Raw genomic sequence first — 14405 nt, 5'->3', positions numbered from 1 at the left:
CTTGAAGGTGTTGTGAATCTAAACTCTCCAAACACTGGAAGGTATATTACTTTTCTTTCTACTCCAGACCTCTCTTAAAAAAAACAGCAGAAACAACTGTGTTCTTTAAAAGTATCAGCACATAGATCCTTAATGTATGTGCAGTACTGGGTGTATAAAATTTTAGTTTTTCACTCATGGCTGGCTTTGTTTTATCACTTAGCTTTACAGTTTTGACCAAACCACATCAACTGCTGGTAAATCCAACATTACCCCACACCCAGTTATAAATTACCTGTAGAAAGTCTTGAACCTACATGACTCAATACACACTGTAATCAGTAACATATAGTTTTACAATGCTAATAAGTTATTGGTAGATGCACTACCCTTCAGTATATGGCATGTGGACTGGACTGCAGAAATCCAAAGAATTATCATGCAGCAAACAGGCCAAGTGGTGATTTACTAGATATATCCACAAAATCACACAAAAACTTAGAAAACACAAAGACACTGAAACACAGATGTGATGTCATACCTTTTATTGGTAAAACATAAATGTTGCAATTACTCGAGCTTTAGCGCTGGCATGAGCTCTTCGTCAAGAGTTATTCAGTTACTGACATTAAATACAGTGCTTAAATATCCATTTGTGCCTAGAAAGGAAACTGCATCATTTATTTCCAATTGGCTAAAAAAGAAATCATGAAAAATGATGTAGTGGAAACCATGCAGCTCATTCTATACCTCAGAGACAGAAAGTATGTGTGTGTGTGTGTGTGTGTGTGTGTGTGTGCGTGCGTGTGTGTGTGTGTGTGTGTGTGTGTGTGTGTGTGTGTGTGTGTGTGTGTGTGTGTGTGTGTGACAGAGAGACATAGAGACAGAGAGAGAGAGAGAGAGAGAGAGAGACCGAAACTCTGTACGTCAGGGTTATGCTATGTTATAAAATTAAAGTATGGCAAGTTATATGAGATAACACTCATAAAGACTGCTCTGACATTTAATGAGGCAATGAATCTCAAAACAAGAGATGTGTAGGCAGATTAACTACATCCAGAGAAGGAAAACAAAAAGTTGTAATTTCTAAGCTGTCAGTTCACCTAAACACACAATCTTTATCAGACAGAAGTTTTGGTTAACAGAAAATATGAGTTACTATGTAATGTGCACTTCACAATGATGAGAAAGGCAGGGATTACCAAGAGAATAAGATGCAGGGATAGAATGTATGAATATTGTATGCAGTTAGTGCACTAAGCAGGCTGTGGTTTAACCGACAGAAAGAGAGAATGAAGGAGAACAAGAGAGAGAGAGTGAGAGAAGAGAAAATGGTGTTACATGGCATATGATTCTGAAGAACAGCAGAGCTGGATAAAGTTTTGTTATAATGTTAAAACTGTCTGAACACAGATTATTGCCTGTTTACTTGTGTTTGCTAAATTTCTAGTACTAGATTGCGACCCGCTCCAACATGTGTGTATCATGTGACACTGACTCCGTAAACCACACTTGTTTCTTTACCTGGCAGTAACTCAGCAGCATAATATACTGGAATGCAGTTGCATCACATGACTGTTCAGAGAACTGATGTCTTTATGTGAAAGTTTCATTGGGATGGGACAAAGGCTAGTAATCAGTATGTTGTTCTATATGATGACAAAATGGCGATAGTTTCTTTCTTCTTATTTAGACAAAAATATCAGTAATCATATAACTGTGTCTTATTAGCCATTTCCAAAGAACATGACCATTCAAAGTAAATTATGTTTTAACTTAAGAGTTTAATAGGCTCTCAGTACCTCTCCTTCCAAAAGCACAAAACAAGTAATAATAATCTTTGTATACATTTAGTAAAATGAAAATTATACATTTTTTCAGGTCTCCCCCCAAAAAAGTAAACATTCAACAATCCTTCACTCACAAAACTGCAGTCAGGAAAAAAAAATTACAGACTGACATTTGCCTAATTTGAGTGTTTTATATGGGGAGGATATAAGCCTTCCACAACCCATGTGGTGACTTTCCATCCCTAACCCCAAATGCCATTGATCATAGACATCTGTAAGGTCATCATTGCACATTGAAAGGGCAAATGCTTTTCTATGAAACAAACAAAAAAAAAAAATCAGAAAGTAAAAAAGAATAAATTAAAATTTCAGACGTTTTTCTTCCTCTTTTCTTCTGTAAATTCTAATGAAAATTACATTTGTTAACCATGTAATTCAAGTACTTGCGTTTTTCAACAAAAAAGAGTCCTGTTTAAATTAATACTTTCAAAAATTCTAGTATCAAACATTCCCTTACTCAGTTATCTTGGGCTAAGGAATGATCTTTCCTAAAATACACAATGTGAAGTTTTATAAAACTGAACATGTTTGTGAGGTCACATATGCATTAATTACACTTTTTACTATTGTTTAGAAATGTAGTGAACTGGGAATATAGAACAGAAAAAGGACAGAGGTTTAATTAAAACAAAATTATACTGCTCCCAGTTTCTCTTAGTTGTTGACATTTTTATAAATGGTAGTATAGTTGCCCTCATTGTCTAAGAAATCCTTGTGTGTCATTTATCCCCTAGTTGTGTTATCACAAAGACAAACTGGAGACCCATCATGTGTTCCAGTTTTGTGAGTTACGTTAACTTGGGAAACAAAATTTCTGCTGTCAAAAAGGAAGTTTATTCCTTTCTGACTGCTGATAATATTATACAGTCAGAAACTCATGTAACAAACAAGATACTTGATATGAAGAAGATGAGCCAGCACCTTTGCTTTATAGTTAATGATGCTTGTGTATTTAAGTTAATGCCTTAGAACTGGAATAGAAGACGATATGACAACGTGTACCTGCTAATATAAGACAGTAGTGATGCAAAAACTATAATGCTAGGTACACTTGCTGGCATCACCAGCTTTGAAATACAAGAAAAAATCTGAATGTGTGAGTGTGTGCGTGCACGCACATAAATAAAGAAAGACATAAACAATCATATGCTATATATGTATGTGTATCTGAATATACAGATATATACCTTTAGATGTGAACATATATGATGTGAGCTGTGAGTCAGTATGGAAGTACATTTTCAAAAAACATTTCTTAAAAATAAGGCTGTGAGGGCAGCTATGGCCAGAGTACTTTCTGAGAATATGTGCATCTGCGCTCATAACGACTAGATTTCCTGGCATTGGCAGTATATTCCCAGTGTAGTCAGCAGCTTTGAACTTCTAATCATCATCTCTTATTACAAAAGCAGAACTGTCATACAATTTACATCAAGTATAACATGACATGCATCTAAGACCAATACACAAAATAATCAGGAAAATTCCTTAAATATAGCATGTGACTCCTTGATGGGCAACTTTTTAACATTTTTCTATTTCAGAAAACCCTAGTTAGAGTAATCGTCATGTCTGTCTGCCTGCCTGTCTGTCTATCTGCCTTCTTCTTCCTGGCCATCTGTAAAGCTAGGTTCCCTCCTCTCTCCAAGTACTATTTATAAGATAAAACTTACAGTGCTTTATGTCTATGACGGCAGTGTTCTGAAATATAACATGTTTTTAAACAGTCAATTATGTCCTATACCTATCGACAGAAAGAAAAAGAATGAACTGGTTTACTTCATAGTGAAAGTTTGAATTACTTTTTAAACTATAAGTTGGTATCTCTTCCTGTCCTGCCTGAATTAATGTGGGATGTAAAATGAGAAACCAGAGGCTTATTTACCTGCATGTCCATGCGGGTGATGTAGCCTTTGTTCTCAGTGTCACAAATCTGAAAGAACTCGTGACCTTTTTCCAACATAACCTGCTGACCATCTGTCTGGGCTTCCACTCCATTTTGTTCTGGGGTCCACACACGACTTGCACTAGCTTCTCTTTTTTGGTCAGATCTACTCACCCTGAGCTGACGGGGGTGCTTTGCAGTTGCCATGCCTCTCGGTCTCAAAGTCGGCTCCAAAACCTGAAGTGGGGAAGGTAAGAGTAAAAAGCACATCAGAATCTCTCAGTGATGTCTGTTGTCATCTCTTAGCAACCACCTCTTTAATTAGCCACTGATGTCTAGCAAAGAGCAAAGGAAAAAAGCTTTTTTAAAAAAAAATCTTTCTGTGGTACACTTCTTTAATAGGCTGGACTCTTTCACAATATACCATAGAAGAAAAGGGGAGGGAGGTAAAAGAGTAAGAAATTAAAACCAGCAATTCCAAGAGACAGCATCCACAATTAAATTAGCAAGTTGCATTTCCTAATGTGTACAATTAGAAGTTACAGAGTGCAGTGCAGGGCAAATGATCCATTGAAATTAGTTATACTGGCTATTTTTCCATTGATGTTTATAATTAATACCAGTAAAAATAAAGCATAAAATGCATTGCATATAAAAATAAAACAAAACTGGACATGAATTGAGCAGACTAAGTAACATGCAACACTTTTTAAATGTGTTGAGCAGACTAAATATCATGCAACACTTTTTAAATGTGTTGAGCAGACAATATCATGCAACACTTTTTAAATGTATCTAACTGATTCAATAAGAAAAAACATCAAAGAGTAGAAAGGATGGAGTCAAAATGCATAAAAATAACTTCTTTTTATTAGATATAATAAATGGGATTTTAAGTATTGTGTATTCAAAATGTTAGAAACAGTATAACGCTCACAAATAAAACATTAAATATTATTCTAAAAGTGTTGAGTTACACTAAAAAACTGAAAGAGTAATCATAAACTTTTTCTGGATTATGCTTGCCGGTATTCTGTATTCTTGTACGAAATGTGCCACTGCTTATGTGGCACGTCCTATTCGTATAAGTACGTAAGTAAATAAATACAAGGCTGCTTCTAAATTGCGTCTGACTTTCATAGCATCCCCTCACTATTGCCTTATCACCAGCACTTAGCTGTTACACTTTGTTCTTATACATAACTCTGAAATCTTGTAATCCTGAGGTTTAAAGCTACAATGTTTGTTACTGACAAAAGATATGCAGGGCCACGAAAGTGAAAATGCACACTGGAGTAAAAAATCTTCCTCAGAAGAAGAGAAGAGATCAGCTTGTATTTGGAAGTTTAAATAAAATAAGAACATTGATATGCTTGGTTGCAATGATGTCTACAGAGTAATTTGCCAGATCAGTTACCCAACACCTTCACATGACTTCCTGCTGTCGGCTCCTTTCTAGAACATTCAAATCTGCATCATAATAATCAATATTGATCAAAAATGCAGAACAGTGTTTCAATGACGATGTTTTGAAATTGGAACAATAACCTGACATGATCTTGTCATTCATATAATACAACCGAAATTCGTTTAAAAAAGACTTACTGCTTCCTATGAGGATTTTGCCTCAGACCGAAAGAAATATGTAAGGACATTGATTATGCTGAGCTGAAGGAACCTTGGTACAGTCCTACCTGCCTGTTTCAGCTTACAGCAAGCTCTCAGATAGGAGCACAATTAATGACCAAAATAAGAGGAGGAGAAGATCTCTGAAGTCCTCATTAAATCCTTCAATAACGAAATCTCGCCCATTACGGAATATAATATGCTCAGCATTGCTAGAATGTTAAATATGCTCAACAGGAGAGGACGCAGTCAGTTCCTCTACACATGGAAGTTGAGTCCTCCTCCAGTTTATCCTTGATTGGTGACTGAAAGCGTCAGCAAACAGGTCTCAATCAATTTCTCTTCATCCAGCTTATGCAATATATTTTGCAGGGCCACTTTGCTAACCAGAATATCCAGAAAGCAGCAGTTAGCAGCAGAAAGTGTATAATCAAGGATTAAACCTTCAGTGATCATTGAACCATATTATTTAGGAGGCTGATAAGACATTTAAGAAAGCTTACTGTTAATGTCTGTATAAAACAGTAAAGAGAATTAAAAACAAGGAAGAACGCAGTACTAAAACTGTTCTGAATCTTGCCATATAGAACATTCAAGGAGAATCTTGTGTTCTCAAAATGAGCATGCAACTATACATGCAGGAAGACAAGGCTTCCCTGTCACAGTGTCTTCAGTGTCTTCAGTTAAGTATAACAACACAGATGCTGGACTAATCAGATTTCTGACTTGGCAGCAGTTCTATGACTTCTCAATGGTAACATATAAATACAGGTTGTAGGAAGTGCACTGTCAATGTGCCAGGATGACTCCTACAAAAAACAAATTGATTATATTTATTTTGTTTTAACAAATAAGCAAAAGTATGTTGAGTTTGGTGGCCTGGGGTCTGCTGAATATTTACTTGGCTAGCTGCCATGAACTCAATAATAAGAATGGATTATTTATTGATTACCTATATATAACTATATATATATATATATATATAGAGAGAGAGAGAGAGAGACAGAGAAAGTCACAGTGAAAGAGTAAGTAATATACATTAGCTAAAGGAACAACTTAATCCTATGCTGCAGTTTTTCACCCACTGCACCTCCTCCCATCCCCCATCCTTTGTCACTGCCACCCATGCCACAGTGACCACTAAGCAGACCACAATATTGTACACTAGTGCATTTCATTTGTTCAGCATACTATCTGTCAGACAACACTATCCTTTCTCAGTTCTATACCCTTAACCTGAAAAACCTCACACATGCCTTCACCTCATCTTTCCAGCTTTATTCATTGGGATCGCCTGTTTTCTCACTCTTTCAGTAAACATCTTCCACATTACAGAAAACATGTTCAGAGTCCCATGCCTGACTTCATATTCTAGCCCAGCTCTGTGTTTACATCTTCTTTGTTAATCTTTGCATCCTACCACTTCCTCTGGTCTGATAATTCACTTAAGTGTGCCTGCATTATAATTCTCTCTGTACTCTTTCTGGTTACACTTGAAGATATTTGCTAATTTGGTCAGCGTTAATTAAAAAATAGCAATAGATTCTAATAACCCTTCTGCGCTGAATGTCCAAACCAGAATGCAGTACCCCAAATGTGATCTTTTATTTGACTGTCATTGATGGCAATGTGTCAATTACATTAGCTGCGGCTTTGGCATCTTATTGCTACTGCCGTCACATGAACGCTACTGCATCTCATAAATAAGAACCCATATTAGCTTTGTTAATTGCTCTCTCATTGTTACGCGTGGTAGCTTGCCACACTAGTGTTTGGTTGTCAACCCATTTGTAACACCAATGTAGGTAGGGGTGATATGTCAATGAGCACCAATAGAAAACTGCTAACTGGTACTGGTATAATGGTGAAGGTATTTACCTCAGAAACAAAAGCTACACGGTTTGATTCTCACTTTTGGAAGGTAAATTGGCTAGGTTTAAAATGGCCTACAGGAGCAGGTAGCCTAGTACCTACTTATGACTGTGAACGGCATGAGTCTATAGAAAACCTCAGACTATAAAGAATGGCATACAGTGAAGAAATGCTTGCATAAGATTGTGCATTACAATTCATAGCATGATGCAGCTTGTTTGTAAGATTAGCTGTTGAAGATCTTTCTCTGTAGTCTAATGCTCTTGTCACCTTTTCTAACAGAGAGTTCAGTTTTATAAATACAAATACTTTTGCAGTACATTGAGAAATATTATTGACTGATAGCATAACAATGTTCATTTGTACATTCTTTAATGTCATACTTGTTGATTCATCAGAAGTTGTAAACTCTATAATGTGAGTCCTGAAACTCAGTAAAATTAAGCAGGACTGAGCACATGTATCAGCATAGTCTAAAATGTGCTGTTATACTTTGAAAATGTTTCGTAGAAGGCAAGCTTCCTTATACCCCTAGTGTGGGAGATTGCACCCTCCCACACACTTCTGATACACACGTATTCTAACTCTTGAATTTGATGCATCTTGGAGAAAGTATAATTCTCTCTGATCCTACAGTTTTGTACTTTGTATATATTTTCTCCTTACTGCACTTAATTTTTCAAAGTTTTGGGACTCATTTTATCAGGTGTCAAACAATGAGAACCAGGTTTATCCATGCAGAATCTACTGTGTTTTTTACGCCGTACCAGGTAAACCACACCTTTACTTTTGCAGTCAACATACACTTTAAACAGATATCTTTCAAATGGCTGGGTAAAAGTGTCCATTCAACATATGTACCAATAGGAGATTCATATCCCACACATATTCTCCTGTGATGGTAGTGACTTCAAATTTTTACAAATTTTACAAGGCAGCATTAGGCATGAACAACTAGGGGGAATCTACCTCTTTTATCAAATATATATATATATATATATATATATATATATATATATATATAAAAACAACAAATGGTAGAACGTTCCAACTGTCTAGTGGAAAAAAAGCTGGTATAGCTGATCGAAAATCAACAGATTGAATGTATTAGCGTTTTTTCTGTGCAAGATCATGGTATAGTGTGGATCAGGGAGAATTCACCCTTTCCCCACTGTAGTGCGATTGTGAAGTTGGTATATGTAATGGACATGGGGTGTGGGAAGTTCAGGGGAGCATTACCCCCTGCAAAAGACAGCATTTTTCTTTTTTTTTTATTTGCTTGATTTTCAACAGGCTGCTGATCTACCAGTTATGTTTGATTAGATGTCTTTTCATATAATGAATTTTCAGTATATATCTATATATCTGCCTAGCTATCTACAGATAAATAGCTACGTACATACATGCATAGATGTGTGTGTGTGTGTGTGTGTGTGTGTGTGTGTGTGTGTGTGTGTGTGTGTGTGTGTGTGTGTGTGTGTGTGTGTGTGTGTGTGCGTGTGTGCGTGTATGTGTGTGTGTGTGTGTGTGTGTGTGTGTGTGTGTGTGTGTGTGTGTGTGTGTGTGTGTGTGTGTCCCTTATGAACAGGGGTAGCTTGTAGATCTAAGGTACATGTATATACCAAAGGGATTCTAGTCCATGGGAACTGATAAATTAAAAAAATAGTTGCATGAATGGTTAGTTTTAAAAAGGCTCTGGGGATGTTAGCCCTAGTAACCTCCTATGATCGTATGATCTTATATGTGTATGTATATAAAAAAAATCTTTATGTTCCCTTTCTATTAATTTGCTTGTGATATTTTCAGTGATTTCTACCAATATATTCTGTAGTCAGCTAAAAGGCCATGAATAGATAAGATTTATTTAATAAAACTGGGGTGTAAACTTCCTACGCTAGATAAATGTTTTGCCTTTATAAACCAGTCTGTATCTATTTGTTTGGTTTGTAAAAAGTAATGTTCAGGGACTTAATACTTGCTGTATCTTGTGCTGATGCAAAGGAAAATATCATTCTGGAAATATTAATATACTTTAGAAATTGATTTAGTCTGCACTCAGATATTCTCCATAAAAGAAAAATAATGTCAATAAATCTAAAATAACATAGCATAGCCATCCAGTATTCTGAATCATACATAAATAATGTTTCTTACTTACCCTTATAAGTATTTGCATATGCCCCCATAACTGTGCCTTTATTTTGATGGAATATTTCTGTACAGTTATATAGAGCAATGCTTAGCAATTCACATAGTGTTTTGATAAAGTTATTGTAGTGCATGGAGCGTGCTGATTAAGCTCTGGTATTCAGAAAAAGACAAACCAGTTAAGTGCCAGAGTGGTGCACAACCTGACCTTAACGACTGTTAAGCACCCCGGCTTAAGTTGTTAAGGTCGGTCCCAGCTCTAGGCAGTAAAATCAGCCAGTACTGACCAGCAAATGACAACAGCAGAACAAAAGATTTGTTTTTGCCTGCTGGCCATACCAGTAATGTGTCCCCAAATTCCTTCTGTGGTTTGTCCACAAATTACATATTTTAAGAGGAACAGACCAAAAATATGAAGCATTAATCTGGATGTCCTGTGAAAATCTATACAGCTGAGAGATATGGAGGCAAGTGTAAACATGAAGGACTGCATTACACTGCCTCTCTGGCAGTGCTTGCTAAGTGTTTTACAGCTTAGGAAGCCAGGAAACAGTGATATTCCCCTGTAACTAGTACCAGATGGAGCAGATAATGCTCCATGAACTACAATGAGTTATGATTGTGTCACTTACCATAAGCTTAAATGATATTATTTCAATATTTCAATGTGGATTCTTCACTCTCAAGGTGAATTTCTTAGCAATATGTCTCAAACACACAATAAACAGGTTATGACCTGGCGACCCGATCGTACTTCTCTATATTATACCTGACGTGGCGACCCAATCATACTTCTCTATATTATACCCCACTAATCTTGTTAGTAGCCACTGTGCTGCCCTTATCCTTTCCTTGTGGGATATTATACTATATAGTGATTGCACATTAGTAGTAACTAAAATGTCATACTGGAGGAGTCCATTGTACCTATTCATAGTTCTATGTAACTTTCCTTTAAAAGACACTAGTGTCTTTTGCATGCAAATTAAGTTTTTTTTTTAATTAATGTTTAACATAAGTTCTACATAAATAAATGGTTTCCCTATCTCGTCATTGCTGGTTATAATCAGTCTTAGGGTGGTTGTTTTCACTGTATACATTTTGGTTTCCAAAAATTAATAGGTGTAGATAGTTCTATAATTACAAAATATAAGGCTAAAGAACTACTAATTTCCCACACCTGCCAGCTTCGTTATCTATTGCAAATGTTCACCATGTTTGTACTTGTTATCAGAGAGGTATCTTTCAAAATGGCTACCAAGTTTCAGTACAGTTATGTAGTTTTGTTTCCTAGTAGAAAAGGCTTATGGCTCTTTTTCAGCAAAGCACTAAGGTGATATTTATAATGGTAGAAACAAAGATGGCTAGGGCACCACAAAGCACACCTGATGATCACCAATGGACATCTTGGTATCCAACTGTACTATCATCAGTTCAGGTATGTGAGACACCATTTTGAAAGATTCCCAGAATCACAGCATCTAGGTAGTGTGACCCAGCATATCCCTTTCTAACTGTTGATTTTTGTTCTGCTTACGTATTCCTGAAGTGGTTCTGCATACAGATTTCTCAACAGGCATTAAGGTGACCTCATATCAGCATTTTCTGAAATATGTTGGAATTTTAGATAGCTAGAAAGCATTTCTTATAGTATCCTAGAAAGCCAGCATTGTGAAACATTACAAGGAAGGTAGTCCCAAAGGGACTTAACCATAAATCTTACCTTAAACTACATTAGAATATCTGGACATTTGTGGAGAGCTAAATTGTACTTCTATTATTATTTAAGCATTCTAGACACAGAGGCCAGTTTTCAAATGCCATGCGGGTGGTTACAAGTAAAGAACAACAAACACAAGAGAGCCATTAGTCCAACTTGTTAGTACCAGAGCAGAGAAAATGCACAATCTCTGTTCATAAAAAATAATGTAAATATACAAGCCAATGTTGCATAAATTCAATTTTCTTCAGGACTTTGCCAAAGGATAGTAGCTGTTTGCAATATAGATAGACAAAGCAAGCTTAAGAAACCAGTTGCATTACTTGTTGGTACATAATTTACCTGGATAAGAGCTACTCCAGAAACAAAAACACACTGATGGTGCAAAGGCAAATAAGTGTAAGACAATTGGAAACTGACTGAAATCCTTATCACTAAAAGCAGCTCCATCAACACCAGATACAGAAAAAAAGGAACAAAGATCCATTTCAGTGAAAATGTACAAAAATATACACAGAAACATTACACTGCAAAAAACTCCTCCTGTAGGGTATAACAGCTGTAACACAGCTGAACCATTACAGTAAACCTAACATTAACCTTTAATTTAAATCTGTCTCTAATTCTACCCTCAGTTTTCACCCTAAAGACAACAAGTTCAGCACACTTTACAGAAAGGCATATAGCCAACTAGATTTAACCCAATGTGACATTAGAACAATATGAAATTGACCCAAGTCTGGCAATTGAATGTCTTTCAATAACTGTCATATTCCCTTGAAATAGCAAATTGGGAATCAGATGTGAAGAAATGCAAGCACAATGACGTCTGGACAGAGGCACAAGTTACATTCCATAAACTGATCAGCAAAGCCTCACACAGTAAAAAAATACAGATTTAGTTATGACATACTCTGATAGCTCATAATGACTTGTCTGGGTCAGTTTAGGAATTTTAGAAAATAAAATACTGCATTATTCTGTGAACGAAGGCAATGCAACAGTGGGCTAATTTATGATAATGACTTCAAAAAGTTCAAGAGACTATATACATTCTATATGCAATCCTTGTTACACAAACACACACACACACACAGACACAGACACACACACACACACACACACACACAAACACATACCCTCTCACATGCACATACAGGAGAGAGAGAGAGAGAGAGAGAGAGAGAGAAAGGAAGACAAAGTCTCACAATTAGGCAGGCAACTAGACACAATGCAGGGCTATTGTCTTAAATGAATATTAACCAGAAAAGAATAAAAAGCCTCACACTATGAGTCACAAGGTTATAAGTCTATGAAGAACCAACCCTGACCATATATAGATTCCAACTTTACAGCTGTACAAACAGAAGGAAGAAAAATCCCAACAGAATGGAATCAGTGTTGGAGAACACCAAATTCCTATGAAAAACAGCAACAATGGAGTTTAGCTTTACTGAGTTATGCTCAACGAGCTGGTTCCTTGGTGAGTTGTAAATTGATAAGCATACAGCAGGGCATAAAAAGTTGCTTCTTGTCTGCCTCCAAAAACAATCAACTTGATACATTGATACATACTAGTAGTTATAGAGATTATGCCATAATAGGAAATGGAAACAGATGATCCGATGTGGGGACCCCTAACGGGAGCAGCCGAAAAAAGAAGATGAAGAAGCAGTTCAAGGACTCTTGATAAATTATTAGCTCATCTTGTGTGCATTTAAATAAAGAAAAAATTGGGAATAGAGAAAATAAGACTAAAAGCAGTGCAGATAGCCATTTCTGTGTTGGAAGTCTGAACAAAGTAATCCATCCTTAAGGAGAAAGGCATCTTCTATAGCCAAGCAACTAACAAATATCATACCTATGGTGACTCTTGTATAACGTATCTCAGCTTTGAAACATATATTTATATTTGCTTATGACACGTTTGTTGAATATTTATTTAGTTGCACTAGACAGATGAAGACATGGGAAGAGCTTATGTAGTCCAGGACCTACTTCCGGAATGATTCATATTTGTACATCTGTCCTGTATCACTCAATAATACATTGTTTATTTTGTATTTTGTCTGAACTCATTTACACGTGACTGTAGTTAAACAATCCTTACGGCATTATGGTTGGGCTCTACATAAACATAAGTGATATATTAAGTGATTCGTTTTACTAAATAAACACCTGTCATAGCGTCAAGAAGGCACAAATAAAGAAACTTCAAGTTATGCTTCAAATATTGAGAATATTAGAAGGATTTAAACAAATACTTATGCATTAATAACAGAAAATTATGTACGTTCCAGTAACTCCATCCATGAGTTGATGAGTTATAGCTTATAAAAGACCTATGCATAAGCATTCCTAGCCTACCTCTTTGCCTTACCCTAATGCTGTTAACTTAAGAGACAGCTATGATTTTGATCCTGCCCTAGCCAGATATTAATCATTAATTCTGAAACATTACACAAAAACAGGTAACCCAGGTAGCTTTCTAGTGCACAGGAAGGTTGTGAGCCTTTAATGCATAAGATTTGGGTTCTGGAAGAAGCTCAGAAGCTGGAGGTCTGTACAGCAGACTCCATGCAGTGAAGGACATACAGTCATCCAGCACAGAGACAACATCTAACAGGTGGAATCAACATCAGCAGATCACACACACACACACACACACACACACACACATATATATATATATATATATATATATATATATATATATATATGTGTGTGTGTGTGTGTTTACTATCAAAATAATGAAAAACACCTTATCATCTGTCATAAGGTCAAAGGTAAAGGTGCAAAAAGGTAAAACTGGAAATGCAAATCCTGTCAGTTCTGAAATGTCGACACATAGCTTGTGTTCACAGTTGTGTGCATCGGTGTTTTATTTGGATCGCACTATAGTGGGGATCGAGAAAATTATCCATTTCCTCACTGTACTGTGATCTTGGAGTTAGAATATATAATTAGCAGGGGGTGTGGGGGACACAGCCCCCACATGGAGGTGCAGGGGGGGGCTTGACTCCCTGCAAAACAGTATAAATATGTATGCCTTTACAACGGTGTTTTTTGCATATGGTGAGTGGTCCAGTAACTGTCGAATGTTGATTCTTGCTTTTTGAATGAGCTGACATTCTGAGCAGTCAGCCTGATGGTTTCCGTTGTTCCGCTTCAGGGATGTGAACATTCATGGTTTCTCATTTCTTCAGCTTATTACCTCATATCCTAAGAGCTGTAAGACTATCCTATGTAAAAGAGGAGGATCCAGCAGGGAAAAAAATATTACAGTGTCTGCAAGGTTGCATGAGGAGTGCTGCATGATGGAAAA

General features: G+C 36.5%; 1 protein-coding gene across 3 annotated transcripts in view; it reads right to left on the bottom strand.

Moving 5' to 3' along the window:
• The window catches only part of CRACR2A (calcium release activated channel regulator 2A), a 1193169-nt gene that overhangs the window by 777492 nt on the left and 401272 nt on the right, over positions 1-14405 (bottom strand). For all 3 annotated transcript variants that reach the window (XM_044087573.1, XM_044087571.1, XM_044087572.1), the window contains exon 3: positions 3715-3951. In XM_044087573.1, the coding sequence (XP_043943508.1) occupies positions 3715-3951 (237 nt within the window). The remainder of the gene's footprint in view (positions 1-3714; positions 3952-14405) is intronic.

Source organism: Protopterus annectens, chromosome 11.part0 (assembly GCF_019279795.1).
Source record: "Protopterus annectens isolate FY-2018-M chromosome 11.part0, PAN1.0, whole genome shotgun sequence".
NCBI classification, from domain to species: Eukaryota; Metazoa; Chordata; order Ceratodontiformes; family Protopteridae; genus Protopterus; species Protopterus annectens.
Note: the sequence above shows the minus strand (reverse complement) of the source record. Positions and strands in the feature narration are given on the sequence as shown.